This window comes from Lethenteron reissneri, chromosome 61 (assembly GCF_015708825.2).
Source record: "Lethenteron reissneri isolate LAM-NWPU_2019-01 chromosome 61, ASM1570882v1, whole genome shotgun sequence".
Classification (NCBI taxonomy): Eukaryota; Metazoa; Chordata; class Hyperoartia; order Petromyzontiformes; family Petromyzontidae; genus Lethenteron; species Lethenteron reissneri.
In genome coordinates, this window is record NC_083839.1 from 2137168 (window position 1) to 2154633 (window position 17466).

Below are 17466 nucleotides of genomic sequence, written 5' to 3' on the forward strand. Positions count from 1 at the left end.
GCAAAGTTTGTCGCCTAAAAAAAAAAGCGTGCCAATTCGTTACTAGTTCAGCACACCGGTGTGTTGGAGAGTAAACCTACATCATTTACATTTCTAACCCAAAAACCTCTCACACTGAGCTGCATAGCTCTTTTTCAGAAGCAACCTGGCTATTATAATGATAGCTCAACTCGAAATTTATAACAGCCACATACCCTGAATGCACGATGTTGATTCTCAATTGCGGAGGGGGGGAAAAACCGGAGGACCCGGAGAAAAATCCGCATGACCACGGGGAGAGAAAAAGAGACACGCAAACTCCAAATATACAGCAGCAGGCGGCAGGGTCGGGATCGAACCCACGACCTCCTGTATACCAGGCGAGGTAGTTAACATCTCCTACCCACCGTGATGATGATGATGATGATGATTATGAGAGAGACACGCAAATTCCAAATATACAGCAGGCGGCAGGGTCGGGATCGATCCCACGTCCGTCTCTCTTCCGCGATGACTCCCCCTGCGGGATCACGACGTGGGGCATCTCAGGTGGCCTGGCCCCGGCGCCTGGCACGCTTCTGGCAAAGTGCGTGAGTGTGCGTGGCCTGGCTCTTGTAAAAAAAAAAAAAAGAGCTTTAAAGTTCATCGGATTCTTCCGGTACAAATAAAGATTCCGAAGCGGGCATGCTGGCCTGCCACGCCGGTCGGGGGGCGTGGTGACGTGAGACTGCCGCGGCTGTGCGAGAGGAGACGGCTTTTTGCCCGCTTGGTGAACCGGGTCGGTTTGCTTCCCGGCGGTCTGTATTCCTCACCCCCATCGTGATCGGCCCCAGCCCCCCCAACCCGTTTGGACCTCGCGTGAAGGCGAACAGCTAAAACTTTGAATATTGGCAGCAATTTTATGAACTGATCTTGCAATTCGTCTTCGGCTCTAGAAGTGTTGAGAATTGTCTGCGCCGGGTGAAATGGGCCAACGCTTTCTTCTGCGTGGCCGTTTCGGTCGGGTCAACAAGTCTGTGAGCCTTTTTAAATTGTACACTTGGGCCAAAAGTCATCGATATACCCTAGGAAATTCGTGTAGTCTTCCCTTTTGCAAAAGAGATGTTGGTCCCAATGGGCTTGTTGACCCTGGTCATAAATAAAGATCACGTACGCCACACACGTGTACACCCAAAAAGTATATAACCCCCAAAAAATAATTATAATAAACACAGTTGGACGTGTCGGATAAGACAGTCGGTTCTTATGCCAGAGGCAACCGGCCTACGGCTCTGGGCTGGCCCGGCAAAAACCGGTACCGTAAATGGGTGACCCGCGTCTTCACGAGGGAGCCGTTTTTTTCTTCCCCCCCCCCCCCGCCTTTGCGATCGCGGCGACGATTTGCGGCCGATCACCTCCACCCCCCGGGAACTTGAACATCGATCCCTTGTCGGCGGCGGCAGCAGCGGAAGCCGGTCCGGAAGCGCTACGACTACGGCCTCGGCTCGGACGACGACGCCAACAGCGAGACGTCGAGCATGTGCTCGGATCGCTCGTACAGCTCGCGCGGTGGCGGCGGCGGCGGCGTCGGCGGCTTGGGCACGGTGCTGGGTGCCCGCCCGGCGGAGGATGTGGCCGAGGTGCTGAACCACTGCGCCAGCCCCAACTGGGCGGAGCGGAAGGAGGGACTCATGGGCCTGCAGAACATCCTCAAGAGCCATCGGCCACTCAGGTGAGAGTGGTGGGGGCAGCAACAACAACAACAAAGATTCGGGTGAGAGTGGTGGGGGCAGCGACAAGTCAGGTGAGAGTGGTAGGAACAACAACAACAATTGACTCGGGTGAGAGTGGTAAGGACAGCAACAATGACCCTGGTAACTGAGAGTGGTCGGGACAATAACTATGACAACAACTATGACAACAACAATGACAACACAAACTTACGTTAAGGTGCGGATTTTGCAATGGGTGACCGGGTGACGCATTGCCCAGTAACCTTTGCACAGAGCTCCGTATTTTTTTTTGGTATTTCTCCGGTTCGATCTCTGCTTTACGTTCTCTCGTGTGTTCGTTTTTTTGTTGGGCATTTGCAGTCGAGTCGAGATGAAGAGGCTTTGCGAAATCTTCTCCAGGATGTTCTCAGATCCTCACAGTAAGGTAAACAACGTCCGGCCTGGTCCATGCGGTTACACGATGGACACGAGCTCTCATCTCCATCCCTGCGTCCGAGGCACATCCCTGCGTCCGAGGAGGGTTGCTACAAGGCAACCCGCGGTGGCTATGAGATGTTAACTACCTCGCCTGGTATACAGGAGGTCGTGGGTTCAATCCTGGCCCTGACGCCTGCTGTATATGTGGAGTTTGCATGTCTCTTATCATCATCATCATGGTGGCTAGCAGATGTTAACTACCTCGCCTGGTATACAGGAGGTCGTGGGTTCAATCCTGGCCCTGACGCCTGCTGCTGTATATTTGGAGTTTGCATGTCTCTCTCATCATCATCATGGTGGCTAGCAGATGTTAACTACCTCGCCTGGTATACAAGAGGTCGTGGGTTCAATCCTGGCCCTGACGCCTGCTGCTGTATATTTGGAGCTTGCATGTCTCTCTCATCATCATCGTGGTGGCTAGCAGATGTTAACTACCTCACCTGGTATACAGGAGGTCGTGGGTTCAATCTTGGCCCTGACGCCTGCTGTATATTTGGAATTTGCGTGTCTCTCTCATCATCATCATGGTGGCTAGGAGATGTTAACTACCTTGCCTGGTATACAGGAGGTCGTGGGTTCAGTCCTGACCCTGACCCATGACTGTCTCACCGTGGACGCGTGGATGTTTCTCCGGGTCCTCCGGTTTTTCCCTCCACATTTAGGATCACCATCACGCGTTTGGAATATTTGTCTGCTTTACACCTGATGATGATAAGCCCACTTCGTTGAGCTGTCATTTGTGATGGGTCTCTTCCGAAAAACTTGCTGTATAGCTATATTCTTAGGTTTTTTCGGTAAAGTCACGTAGGTAAAATTTTTTATTAATAAAAGTAAAATAAAAATAAATAAAAATCACGACGTTTCGGAGGCAACACGAGCTTCCGTCTTCAGGTGCAACCATCACAGCCCGACAGCTGTATCAAGTAAATGAGAGATCACAAGAGATAACATTCCGTATATATAATGGTTGAGGGGGGGGGGGAAGGGCCAGGAACGGCACACTTTTTATTATTATGGTAAGGTGCGGCGGTGAGGACACAGCAGCGGATGTGAGTGTGAAAGCGATGGGTATTACCTTGTTATCTCGGCATCTCTTGAGGAAGGCCAGCGTCTCGAGAAGCTGTGACTTCTTGTCTCGTTGTCTGTTAAAAACTCTAACAGATAGGTGGAATTCCTCCCCGTAGAGGGCATTAATTCTAGATTTGAAGCTTTCGTGACTGCAAGGATTCATATTCTTAGATTTTTTCGGTAAAGTCACGTAGGTAAAAATTTTAAATTAATAAAAGTTAAATAAAAATAAAATAAAAATCACGACGTTTCGGAGGCAACACAAGCTTATGGACCTTACCTGTAAATATGATCGCGTGTAAATATGACGGTGGCGCCTTCGGTGGCCAACGCAAACTGACTCGTAATGCACACGCCATCACGACCCGCTCATGCACAGCAGCATTGGCACACTGCCTCTTAACTCCCGAGTGCTGCGGATGCGTCGTGGTTGCTTCCGTAATTATTTGTTGCGTGTCTTTTTCTTGTGTTGTTCCCGTGCGCTCATCAGTATTGTGCGTGTGTGTGTGCGCGTCTTTTTTTTTCTCTCCATGCGTCGCTGTCCCGACATCCTCAACAGAGAGTAAGTGCCACCCGCCGTTCTTTTTGGCGTCGCGTCAGCGCCGTTCTTTTCGCGGCCTAGCGCTCGTGTTTTTGCACCGAAGCGACTGGGCAGTCCGTGGAGTGATCGGTTGCCTTGGTGAGGTGTCGGGGTGGGTGGGATCACAGTTTATCGAACTGTCCAAATGTCACGAACTTTCTCAAATGACCGGCCATTTGCTTCGAATTGAGAACATCCACGCTGCAAACGTAGCCCCCGATGGGCGGACTAATGCCGCTTTGCAGGCCGGCGCTGCTTATCTGACCTTGTGCCGCACAGTGATAGCTGCCACTTAGCGGGGGGAGTCCCCTATCGCACGGCAACCTCGGGGTGTACTGCAACGGGTGGGGCACGGTGTCAGTATTGAGTCATCGACGACGATGTGTGTACAGTAAAACCTTGGATTGCGAGTAACTTGGTCTGCGAGTGTTTTGCAAGATGAGCAAAAATTTTAAATAAATATTAATTTGATGAACGAGCGAGGTCTTGCAATACGAGTAGCACGTGTATACGCTTTGTCTGCCGAGCGTCACGTGATCACAACTGATATACGAGTGCTTTGGATTACAAGCACGTTTCCGGAACGAATTATGCTCGCGATCCAAGGTTTGACTGTACGTTGAACTTTTTCGCACCGTTGCGTCGCCAACCGTGCTAAGCGGAGGTGCGGGGGGTAAGGACGACAATCTAAACACAAAAAGCAGATCTAAAGAAATGAGTAATCGATGTAGTACAGTGGTGCAGTGTATAATGTAGTGTATAGTAGTGTATAATGTAGTGTATAGTAGTGTAGTGTATAATGTAGTGTATAGTCGTGTATATAGTAGTGTAGTGTATAATGTAGTGTATTGTAGTGTATATGGTAGTGTAGTGTATAGTGGTGTATATAGTAGTGTAGTGTATAATGTAGTGTAGTAAATAGCAGTGTATGTACGTTGAACGCCTTTCTCACCGTACGTAGCCAACCATGCCAAGCGGAGGTGCGGGGGAAATGACGACAAACTAAACGCAAAAAGCAGTTCTAAAAATCAGTGAGTTTTCAATCGAGATGACTTAAAAGCAGCTTCCTTACTCTCGAATGGAAGAGCGCGTTCCAGACGGCCGCGGAAGCGCGCACGGCGGCGATGACGAGGCGCGGGGACCGATGCCGGGCTGCGTGCGTCGCGTGCGTGCGTGCAGGTGTTCAGCCTGTTTGTGGAGACCCTGGTGGAGTTCGTGGCGGTCCACCACAACGAGCTACACGAGTGGCTGACCGTGCTGCTCACCCAGCTGCTGAAGAAGACAGGGGCCGACCTGCTCGTCTCCGTGCACGCCAAACTCCAGAAGGCCCTCGACACCACGCGGTCAGCTCCGGGGTTGATTTTTGTTGTCGTCTTCGTTGTCGGATTGACTCACAAAGTACTCTTTTTACTGGTAGAAACCTCCCGGTTACACCAGCCCACAGGGGATTATTCTGTCCGTCCGTCCTTGCATCCAAAAATGTCCGCGTGATGGCCGGGGTGGTTTTTCCTCCGCTTCCCGCCCCGTGCGTGTAGTAGCCAAAGTGCGAGTCGCAAAGTGTGAGTACGAATCGGGGGGGTGGGGGTCGTGTACGAGCAGGTCCGTGTAATCCTGAGACCTTACTTACTGTACATAAATAACGAGAGAAATAGAATCATCATCATTATTATTATATACTAATGCGTGTGTGCGTTATATTTTTACTTTGCATTGCAGGACCTTGTTTCCCTTTGACCAGCAGTTCAGCATCTTGATGCGATTCATCGTGGATCACGCACAGACCCCGAGCCTCAAGGTTTGTCAACGGGACGCTTCGACATTCTTTAAAATTATTATCGCGCCTCGCAAGGTGGGGGGCCCCCTCCCCCCCCCCACCCCGCATGGTTGAGCCGGGCACCCGTTTGAGCGCGGTCGTAAAACAAGGCAACTCTGGCCGTACGCTCATCAGTCAGCCAGTTCATTTTCAGTTTATTAGGTATAGCCCTGTGAGCCATGCGGCTCTTGAATCGCGTGCAACCGCAACAAACAAAAACACCAACAAGAAACATCTTAAAGTGACTACGCGCGACAGAGAAATCCAGGAAAAAAAACAGCAAAGTCTTCCGGGAAAAAGCACCGTATATCAAAAATCCAAGTGGGATGAAAGTCAAACAATAACAACCATAAGACAATTGAGTTGAAAGTTATCAGTCTACCTCTGTTACTACAACAAACAAATATGGCTAAACCAAAACGTTTTTGAAATCGCCAAAATAAAGTTATAAAAGCAATGTAACAGTAAATTTCGATTTAAAGCTTTCGTGACTGCAGGGATTCATCTTCTTGGTTCTTTCGGTAAAGTCACGTAGAATGGAAATAATAAACTCATAAAAATAAAACATAATAAAATAATTCTCACGACGTTTCGGCCACAATGCAAGCAGCCGTCCTCAGGTGAAGAACAGGTCTGTCGGGAAGACAGAGTCTGAATGAAACACCCCAGGCTTGGAGCGTCTAGTTAAGCTAGGTTGGAGGGGGAAGAGCGCCTTGACAAAATAATTTGCATATCAAGAGGAATTTAGCATATTTATGGGAAATGCAGATATGGGATTAGTCACTACTTGTGAAATGCATAGGAGGTGGGCGGGGGGTTTCAAAGTCATATTATGCCCGTGCATGATGCAGGATTAGCAGCATCAAAGGGAGGGAGATACGACTCTGCACTTGTTTGTCATCGTTGTCAACGCGTGCCTGGAATCTTCTCCAGGTGGTCTCCAGAGCCGGGAGGCACACGTCTTGTGGCGTTGTTGTAAATTCTCAGAAATGTAAAAACAAATGTAAGCACCCTGTATATAATAGGTGACGCTTTTTGGGGGAAATAGGCCTTATTTATAGCACGTCAATCCCTTGCAATGAAAAATAACCATTGGAACCTCATTTGCCAGTAGCAAAATATGATAATGATTTTTTTACCCTTTTATCTGGCAACAAAACTGACACCTTTTTTTACAAGGAGTCATGTTTGCATTGACCACAATACCTGCGGTCGGAATACAAACAAAAAACACAACTGATAATGTATGCACTGTCCTTGAAATTGATTGGTCCACACCCGAGACAGCTTTTCTTAGAGCCTAGTCTCACATGATGTTGGAGCAGATGACGCCAAAAGGCGCACAACTCAAAGACAATGCACCATCAGAGTATGAGAGCTCGGGGTAAAGCATTTACACCATTGGAACCTCATTCGCCAGTAGCAAAATATGATCATTGTTTTTTTACCCTTTTATCTGGCAACAAAACTGACACTTTTTTTTCGTGAAAACATTTTTCCAAAATTTTACACTTTTTAGGAAAAAATAAATTATATTTAATTACCAATTGCTTAATGGTGCCAGGCATTCATCTGACCCATAGGTGGCAGCCATCTCAAGCCAGAGGACGAGAGGACTCTAGCCGCCACGCATATAAAGGATTTATAGTGAAAAACTTTGTTTTTACGGGTACATTTTTTTTTATTGTTGTTGTTATCTTTCACAACTGAGTGTGTTCTTACCCGACCTGAAAGCGAAAAATCATTCATCGTTCCGTAATTATAATGATTCTTTGTCCGCGCTGCCCGCAGGTCAAGATCGCCATCCTGAAGTACATCGAGAGCCTGTCGCGGCAGATGGACCCCACGGACTTTGTGAACTCGAGCGAGGCGCGGCTCGCCATGTCTCGCATCATCACTTGGACCACGGAGCCCAAGAGCTCCGACATCAGGAAGGTGAGCGATGTTTTTTTCTCTTTCTCTGTGCGCGCGCGTGTGTGTGTGTACGTCTAGGGGAGCGGTAGTGCAGCAGTCGACGCGCTGCGCTACGAACCTGGCGGCCCAGGGTTCGATTCCCGCTCACGGCCAACACCAGTGACGATTATTTGAACCGGTCTTGGGCCTCTCCTAGGTCGACTCAGCCTAAAATGAGTACCCGGTGCGGTGTGTAAACATCGCCACCGGGGAGACAAAGGCGGCCAGGGAGTGGTGTCGGCCACCTACCCGCTCGTGTACCGTGCCGGCCTTCATAGGTGCTGCTCGCTAACAGCACTTGCCCCAACAGTCTCTTAAGGCTACACGGGGGATCTTTGTCTCATACTCTTAGTTCTTTCGGTAAAGTCACGTAGGTAAAAAATGAAATTAAAATTAATAAAAATAAAACAATAAAATCACGACGTTTCGGAGGCAACACAAGCTTCCGTCTTCAGGTGAAACCGTCACAGCAAAATATCTGTATTAATTTTAATTTCATTTTTTACCTCCGTGACTTTACCGAAAGAACTAAGAGTATGAATCCTTGCAGTCACGAAAGCTTCAAATCTGGATCTTTGTCTCGTCTACTCTGAGAGCCTCGTCTCTGTTAAAGCTCTACGGGGTGGGTGGTGGTCGTTGTTTCTTGGTGTGGATCGCAGGCGGCGCAGGCGGTGCTCATCTCTCTGTTTGAGCTCAACACGGCCGAGTTCACCATGCTGCTCGGCGCACTCCCCAAGACCTTCCAGGCCGCCGCCACCAAGCTCCTGAACTCGCACTCCCGCGCCACGGGGATGTCCCCTTCGCAGGTACCGCGTGGGGGTACCATGTGGGGGTACCGCGTGGGGGTACCGCGTGGGGGTACCACATGGGCACCCTTAGCATGTCGTAGGCACAAAATAAACCTCCCGACGAGAGATGATAACAATACGCACCATGTCGTGGCAAGTCGGTAATGGTCACCGGATGTAGAGAGAGACAAACTGCCAACCGTGGCACGGTGGAGTCTCCCACAACCCCGCCTCAACGGCCCCCCCGACACTCGCCGTGTAATCGAGTTGCTCACCGTCGCCGGGTTTGAGCAGGGTGGGTGGGGACGGGGGGGGGGGGGGGTCGGGGGTCACGCCGACCTTCGTGCCGTCGCTTGCCACGCTGTCGTCGTTGTTGTCGTCGTTGCCGCCGTGACCGCGGCGTTCACCGACGTGGCGACGGTGTCCCGTGCCGTGCCAGGGGTGGGCGAGCGGAGTGGCGCACCGCCCCTCGTCGCAGTCCGGCACAGGGCGGACGCGGCCGCTGACATCTCCAGGGAGCGCGTCGTCCCAGGATTCATTGTCCCTTGGGTACGCGCACACACGCATGCACGCACGCACACACGCACGCACGCACGCACGCACACACGCGTGCGTGCGGTCATCTGCACAAACTAACAAAGGTACCCCCCGTGTAGCCCACGCAGACTGTGTGCGTCAAGGTGCTATTAGCGAGCACCTATCAAGGCTGGCACGGTGCACCTATGAAGAGGAGGTGTGGCAAGAATTACCCCGGGCCGCCTTGTGTCTCCCTATTCCTGCTGTTTACGCACCTCTGATTAGCTACAATCGGCTTCGTACGGTGCGAAAGAAGTTGAACATAGACACGACAGCAGGTCCTCATTTGTGGTTTTGTAGACCTTGAGGAGGGTCGGGACCAGTTTCAGATCATTACCGCTGAAATGAATTCCCGGTCGCTACGTTCGTAGCACAGTGTGCGCCAATCGCTGCACCACCACTCTCCGCGCACACACACAGACGTATACGCGTGCACACACGTACACACACGTACACACACGTACACACGCACAACCATCCAGGAAAGCCTCGCTGAGCCTTCGGCAGCGACTGAAGGTATTGCTGGCGTGACGCGCTTCGGAGAGGACTGGAGTTGCATCGCTCATGATGTACAAGCGTCTTTACACGAACAATTGCGGCAGCTGGCGTTATCTGAAATGGCAATTACGATTGTAATTTACCATTGTAATTGTCTCATTGCACATGGCACGGTGACGATTGTTATCGACCCCAGGTCTTGACAGGGCCCTGGCGCTAGCGTGTGCGCCGCTGGTCAGGTGTGATTTTTGTTTTTTTCTTTTCGGTAAAGTCACGTAGGTAAACATTTAAAATTAATAAAAGTAAAATAAAAAATACAATAAAAATCACGACGTTTCGGAGGCAACACAAGCCTCCGTCTTCAGGTGGAACCGTCACAGCACGCTCGCTGTATCAAGTAAATGAGAAATTCCAAGAGATCCGACCCCGTATATATACTGGTTGAGGGGGGAGGAGCCAGGGTAGGCCCCTGGATCGGAGTTTTTTTATTATTATGGTAAGGTTGGTGCGGCTGAAGCTACGGCTAGTCTACATAACAAAGGACTGAGCCTTTGTTATGTAGACTGGCTGAGAGGGGGGGGGGTGCCAGAGTTGTTAAAGTGCAACTGCTGCTAATGGGACCGAGCCCCTGCCATGTAGATGGTAAAAGCAAAAAAGCAGGTCAGGAAGAAACAGCCTCCTGCTACGTTGCCTGGTGGGTAAAACTTAAAGCAGGAAACCAGCGTGTGAAAAAAGAAGCTAAACAAATCTAGAATGATCAGGTGTGGTGCAGTTCTCGGCTCGGAGCCACAGCCGCCCTGGTGAATGGCCGCCCGTGCGTGTTGACCGCGAGAAATACGCAATGTCTTTTTCACGGTGGATGTTCCGCGAAAAAGATCAGTCGGCTGTGCGCGCGGCAGTGTTGCGGCTAGCGCTACGAACCCGGCGACACGAGTTCGATTCCCGCTCACGGCCAACATCGGTGACGAATATCTGAACCGGTCCTGGGCCTCTCTCTTAGGTCGACTCGGCCTCAAATGAGTGCCTGGTGCGGTGCGTAAAAACATCTCCACTCGGGAGACAAAGGCGGCCAGGTGTGGTGCTGACCACCCACCCCCTTGTGTGCCGTTCCGGCCCTCATAGGTGCTACTCGCTAACAGCATTTGCCGGCGTTGTAGTCCAATTTTTGCCACGTTTAATTGATTTGTAAACACAAATCGGTTATGGGGCCCCTACTTGGAAATATCAGCAGAGGCTCAGCGAGGCTTTCGTCGCTAAATAAATGCACGGACCAAACTCATTATTTTTGACTTAAAACTGTCGTGACTGCAGGCATTCATGTTTTTGGTTCTTTCGGTAAGAATACAAACTAATCATGATAATGCCACGGCAGACAAAAGGCCTACGTTTGTGTTGATCTGCAAATGCGTTTTCCCCCTTGTCGTCTCTTAACATCTTACTCCGGTTGTACCTCGCCATGCTTGCGTTCCCCCCCCCCCCCCTTAACCGTTGATAACCCTCGACCTTGCCTGCGTTGACATTGCCTCTTTTGACTTCCTCTCTCTCTACCCCCCCCCCCTTCCATCTCTCACCGGGGTGTTTGCCTGCGTCCCTAATTCCAGACGCCCCTGCGGTTGGGGTGCAGTCAATGGGCTGGTAAAGCATGCCCCCTCCCCCGGCCAAACGCCCTCCAACCCCTCCCCCAGCACCCCCTCTTACAGCTGTGGCTTGCGACGAAATTCCTCGCCCAGGTAACGCCGGTCTTAACCTCAATCCTAACGGTTACTCCCCGTGGCTGTCCCCTTTGCTGAGCGCGAACGCTTTAACCGCTTGCTCCATTCGCTCGCCCCTTGCGTCGGTAGTTGTCGTAGGCTGGACTAAGTAGGGTACGGTCGTCGTCGGCTAAGACGTTGAACGGCAACTAAAAGCTTCTATCGCTATGTCACACCTTGTCGCTAGAAATCTAAATGCTTAGCGTCGCTTTGTAGGTTTCTTAGCAGCGGTTGTGCTGTATAGCTGCCCCGATGCGTTTTGGGTTTGTGCCGCGTGAAAGCGAATTTATAACTTCGACAAAGCTGCCGGCACGCGGAGCGAAACGTCAGACGTCGCGCCGGAGTACAACCCAGCACAACCCAAAACCTGTCGGAGAGATGAACAGCGATCGTTTTGACTTGTATGCCATGGCTTGATCCAGCTCGTGGCGTTGTGTGGTGCGGCGTGGTGTGGTTTTGTGTGACGTGGTGTGACGTGGTGTGGCGTGGTTTGGTGTGGTTTGGTGTGGCGTGGTGTGGCGTGGTGTGGCGTGGTTTGGTGCGGCGTGGCTTGGTGTGGTTTGGCGTGCAGTGCACCGGATTACGACACGGAGAACATGAACTCGGACGACATCTACAGCTCGCTGCGCGGCGTCACCGAGGCCATCCAGAATTTCCGCTTCCGCAGCCAGGAGGACGCCGCTGAACCCATCAAGCGAGACGGCGGCGGCACTGTGAGTAGGGTGGCGGTAGTGGTGGTGGTTGCAGTGGGAGTGGTGGTGGTGCTGTGAGTGGTGGTGGCAGTGGGGAGTGGTGGTGGTGCTGTGAGTGGTGGTGGCGGTGAAAGTGGTGGTGGGAGTGGTGGTGGCGGTGAAAGTGGTGGTGGCGGTGCTGTGAGTGGTGGTGGCAGTGGGAGTGGTGGTGGTGCTGTGAGTGGTGGTGGCAGTGGGAGTGGTGGTGGCGGTGAAAGTGGTGGTGGCGGTGGTGGGAGTGGTGGTGGCAGTGGGAGTGGTGGTGGCGGTGAGAGTGGTGGTGGCGGTGAGAGTGGTGGTGAGAGTGGTGGTGGCAGTGGTGGGAGTGGTGGTGGCAGTGGGAGTGGTGGTGGCGGTGAAAGTGGTGGTGGCAGTGGGAGTGGTGGTGGCAGTGGCAGTGGGAGTGGTGGTGGCGGTGAAAGTGGTGGTGGTGGTGGTGGCAGTGGTGGTGGTGGTGGTGAGGGTGGTGGCAGTGGGAGTGGTGGTGGCGGTGAGAGTGGTGGTGGCGGTGAGAGTGGTGGTGGCGGTGGTGGCACTGGGAGTGGCGGTGGGAGTGGTGGTGGCGGTGGGAGTGGTGGTGGGAGTGGTGGTGGCGGTGGGGTTGGTGGTGGTAATGGTGGTGGTGGTGGCGGCGGTGGGAGTGGTGGTGGCGGTGAGAGTGGTGGTGGCGGTGGTGGCGCTGGGAGTGGCGGTGGGAGTGGTGGTGGCGGTGGGAGTGGTGGTGGCAGTGGGGGTGTGGTGGTGGCGGTGGGAGTGGTGGTGGCGGTGGGGGTGGTGGTGGCGGTGGGTTTGGTGGTGGTGGTGGCGCTGTGAGAGTGAGAGCCTTACTCTTCTCTCTTTCTTAATCTCGTCCCTGGGACTTTCACCCCGGATCGAATTGCGCGCTCGATCGAATCGCCGGGCGGAGCGAACCGTCACCCTGCCCCGCCGACCCTCTCTGTGCGCGACTTGCAGCTGTCCCGCGACGGGCGACTCTCCTCGTCCTCCTCCTCCGCTCCGGCGCCGGCCATGTGCTCGAGCGAGCCGCAACGCATCCCCCACCACCACCACAACCAGCACCACCACAACCAGCACCACCACAACCACGTGCCGGACGGCACGGACTGCGGCCGCCCGGCGCTGGACAACAAGACGTCGCTGCTCAACACTCCGTCGCAGCACGGCCTGCTGACGAGCTCCCGCAACCACGCTCCTGGCGGATCCCCCGCCACCTTCAACAAATCCGCCCTGCGAGAGGCCATCTTCGACGACGACATCGAGCAATTTCAGGATGGTGCGCAATCGCCTCTTTCGCACGTCTGTGCCCGGGGACCGCCCGAGGGTGGGACTTGTTGGGGCCCTGGTCGCCTTGTTTGTTGTCACCCCCCCCCCCCCCTTTGTGCTAAAACTAAATTAAACTTTTTTTATTTTACCAGTTAAGGCACCACCAAGCTATGCAGCTCTTTTTCAGAAGCGAGCTGGCTGTCACAAATGATAGCTCAACGAAGTGGCTTGTCATCTTCTTGGTTCTTTTGGTAAAGTCACGTAGAATGGAAATAATAAAATAATAAAAACAAAACATTATAAAATAATTCTCACGACGTTTCGGCCACAACGCAAGCAGCCGTCCTCAGACTCTGTCTTCTCGACAGACCTGCTCTCCACCTGAGGACGGCGGCTTGCGTTGTGGCCCCATTCACATGTTTCATTGCTTCTACATACTATTAACATGCCCTCCCTTTGTTAATGCTACCCCCCTCCCTTTGGTGCTGCTGATCCTGCATAATGCATGGGCATAATATGACTTTGAAACCCCCCCCCCCCGCCCACCTCCTACGCATTTCCCATGAATATGCTAAATTTCTCTTGATGTGCACATTCTTTTGTTAAGGCGCTCTTCTTCCACCTCCAACTCAGCTTATATATAAGCTCCAAGCTTGGCAGTGTCTCATTCTTCACCTGAAGACGGCTGCTTGCATTGTAGCCGAAACGTCGTGAGAATTATTTTATTATGTTTTATTTTTATTATTTTATTACTTCCCTTCTACGTGACTTTACCGAAAAAACCAAGAAGATGATTCCTTAGAACTGCTTTTTGTGTCTTAGTTTGTTGTCCTTTCCCCCTCTCCGTACCTCCAATTAGCACGGTTGGCTACGCACGGTGCGAAATAAGTTCTACATACATACGAACGTACATACAAGACGAACAAGAGGGGCACACGGGGGGCTACTTCTGCACCAGGCGACGCTGCATAGAGCAAATTCAACATACATGGAGAACATGCGGGTGGTGGGGTGGCGCGAAAGGCGCCCGAGTTGGGAATCGAACCCAGGCCAGAGGTCGCAATCGGGTACCCGATACCCGTACCCTACCCGATACCCGGCTACTCGTACCCGGCCGGGTACGGGTACCCGTTTGTGACCCTTGTGCGGCCGGGTACGAGTACGGGTAAAGAATCAAAACCCGTTTGCGACCTCTGACCCAGGCCCTTTCTTGTTGCCGTGAGGTTTGAGAGCTCGCGCCCCCCTCGCCCTGTCGCCCGGTCGCAGACATCCCGCTGGAGCACGGGGACAAGGTTGCCGAGCTTCTGCGGGAGCTGTCGGAGTGCGGCGAGTGCGTGGAGGAGCGCCAGGCGGCCCTGCTCGAGCTGCTCAAGGTCACGCGCGAGAACGCCATGGGGCTCTGGGACGACCACTTCAAGACCGTGCTGCTGCTCCTCCTGGAAGCTCTCGTGGACAGCGAGGTGGGTGTGTGCGTGTGTGTGTGCGTGTGTGTCTGTCTGTGTGTGCCTGTGTGTGTGTGCGTGCCCAGCCACCGCATGCCTAAACAGCTTTTGTTCGGCCGGATCGAGGGGGCTAAACGGGCGCGGCACGGGCTAGAGAAGAGATGGAGTGATGTGGTACAGGAGGACGTGGAGCTGAGTGGACTTGCCGATGACTGGTACCAGCGGTGTCAAGATCGGCCTCAGTGGAGGAGGCTCGTGAAGGACGCTACTGGGTAGTTGGAGGCAGTCGCCCTCCAACAACAATGGAGCGCGGAGGATCGACGCTCACAACAACGAGCGGAGCGCCGGGTGGCTAAAGCACAGCAAGTTGGTACAGTAGGGGGCAGAGATGGTACATCAGCCAGTCATCTCGGTCTCAGTCAGTCGATCCGTGGCACCTGCTGGGTCTGCCCCGTGACCTCCTGCCAGCGGGCGTTCGACACTTCACGTGGCCTCAAGGTGCACTTGGCCTGGCACAAGCGTCGTGGTGACGTCACCGCCACTTAGTGGTGAATGGCGGTTGTTGTTGTTTTGCGTGCGAGCTCGCGCACGCGCGCCCTGCCTCTCCCAGTGCGCCTACCGACCCCGCCGACCCAAGTTCCGAGTCCCCCCCCCCCCCCCGCTCACGGCCGCAAACGCCGGTGGCGGTTGTTTCAGATTGAAAACTCGATTTGTATTGAACTGCTTTTTGTGTGAGTTTTTTAGTCCTTCCCCCCCCCGCCCCACACCTCGGATTAGCAAGGTTGGCTACGTACGGAGCGAAAGATGTTCAACGTCATAGATTTGTACATTTGAATCGGTCGTGGGCCACCCCGTTGTACATATATTGAACTTCTTTCACACCATACGTAGCCAACCTTGCTAATCGCAGGTGCGGGAGAAGGTCAGCAAATTAAACCTCAAAACGAGTACCTGGTGCAGTGTGGTGCTGGCCACCCATCCCCCACGTGTGCCGTGCCGGCCTTCATACGTGCCACTTGCTAAACAGTACTTGGCCCAACAGTCTGTTAAGGCTACACGGGGTAATCTTTGTCTTTGTGCACTTGCCCTACCGGTCTGTCGAACGCTATATGGGGGGGGGGAGGGATGCTCGTCTCTCGTGCGTGTACGTGAACCCGGCGAGTTCCGATTCACGCTCAAGCCCAACATCGCCAACGGAATATCCCGACTGCTCCCGTGCCTCCGCTCGGTCGACTCGGCCTCAAATAAGCACCTAAGCAATTGGCTCGTAAGCTGAAGAGGCAGACAGACGCATGCTCCTCGTGCAAAGCGCGACGGTCCGGAGAGGCAACGCATCGTGTCAGTGCCCGCCCGCCCCCCTCCCCCCCCCCTGATGTGGCATTAGTAGAAAACTTTCTAACAGCACTGCCCTGTGTGTGTGCCCACGCACCCCACGTGCCCGCTCTCCCCCCGCGCCCCGACAGCCGTCCATCCGCGCGCTGTCTCTCCGCGTGCTGCGTGAAATTCTGAGGACGCAGCCGTCGCGCTTCAAGAACTACGCCGAGCTCACCATCATGAAGATCCTGGACGCGCACCGTGACCCGCAGAAAGAGGTGAGCCACCCCCCCCCCCCCCCCCGGGGGAGAAGCGGGGGCAGTGATGCTTGTCAGAGGTCGCAACCGGGTACCCGATACCCGTACCCTACCCGATACCCGGCTACCTGTACCAGGCCGGGTACGGGTAGCCGTTTGCGACCCTGGTGCGGCCGGGTACGGGTAGGCCGTGAGTCACTGGTGAGTCACCGTTTGTCACTCATTTCCCAACGTCTTGTCTCTTCTCACAATTCAAGTTCCTAGAATCAACCCACCCGCGCCTGCAACATGGCTTCATCCCAGAGGTCGCAATCAGGTACCCAATACCCGTACCCTACCCTTAACCGGCCGGGTACGGCCGGGTACGGGTAAGGAATCAAAGCCCGTTTGCGACCTCTGACGCTCGTCCCCAGCTGGTACCGCTCGTTGTCATAGAGGCTCGCAGTTCAAATCGAGTGGCAGCCCCTGGTTATAACTGCGGGTGTCGTAATCGTAATACTGCTGCGTGGGTCTCCCTCGCCGCGATTCAGTGTTTGTGTAAAGTTGCAACAAAATGTAAAAATAATTTGCGCTATCCTCGATCGCACTCGTGGGTGTCACATTGGTCTTGCGCTGCAAAGAAAGGGAGTATTAGCGGGTGGCTTAATCTCCATCTGTGTCCATCTTTACAGCGTTACACACGTATTCCCGATTTCCTCCCACAAGCGTGAACGCCCATCGATCGCCTAAGAACATCTGAATATACAGGGGACCGCAGATCTTGGACAATTGCTGGCGTCGGCTCACCAGCCCAGTGGCTGCTGCCCTTGCCGGCTTCGTCTGTGATTCCTCCTGGCGCCTTTCGGATCGCTCGGCCTTCGAGAGCGAGCGGAAACTGGCGATGCTGTCCAGGTCGTTTTTATAATTATTTATATTCTTAGGTTTTTTCGGTAAAGTCACGTAGGTAAAAAATAAAAATTAATAAAAATAAAATAAAATAAAAATCACGACGTTTCGGAGGCAACACAAGCTTCCGTCTTCAGGTGGAACTTGATACCGCTATCGTGCTGTGACGGTTCCACCTGAAGACGTGTTGCCTCCGAAACGTCGTGATTTTTATTTTATTTTTATTTTAATTAATTTAAATGTTTTACCTACGTGACTTTACCAAAAAAACCTAAGCATATGAATCCTTGCGGTCACGAAAGCTTCAAATCTAGAATTAATTATTTATAATTATCGTTGTTGTCATTATTATCGTTCCGCCCAGGTGCTGCGTGCGGCA

At 53.0% G+C, this 17466-nt stretch overlaps 1 protein-coding gene across 1 annotated transcript in view; it reads left to right on the forward strand.

The window, feature by feature from the left end:
- Nucleotides 1-17466, forward strand: part of LOC133358242 (CLIP-associating protein 1-like) — a 77295-nt gene that overhangs the window by 51660 nt on the left and 8169 nt on the right. The window contains 14 exon segments of the mRNA XM_061576485.1: nt 1422-1690; nt 2052-2115; nt 3796-3798; nt 4996-5159; nt 5533-5611; nt 7421-7564; nt 8242-8388; nt 8810-8919; nt 11046-11174; nt 11767-11908; nt 12881-13199; nt 14456-14649; nt 16095-16223; nt 17452-17463. Of these exon segments, the coding sequence (XP_061432469.1) occupies nt 1422-1690; nt 2052-2115; nt 3796-3798; nt 4996-5159; nt 5533-5611; nt 7421-7564; nt 8242-8388; nt 8810-8919; nt 11046-11174; nt 11767-11908; nt 12881-13199; nt 14456-14649; nt 16095-16223; nt 17452-17463 (1905 nt within the window).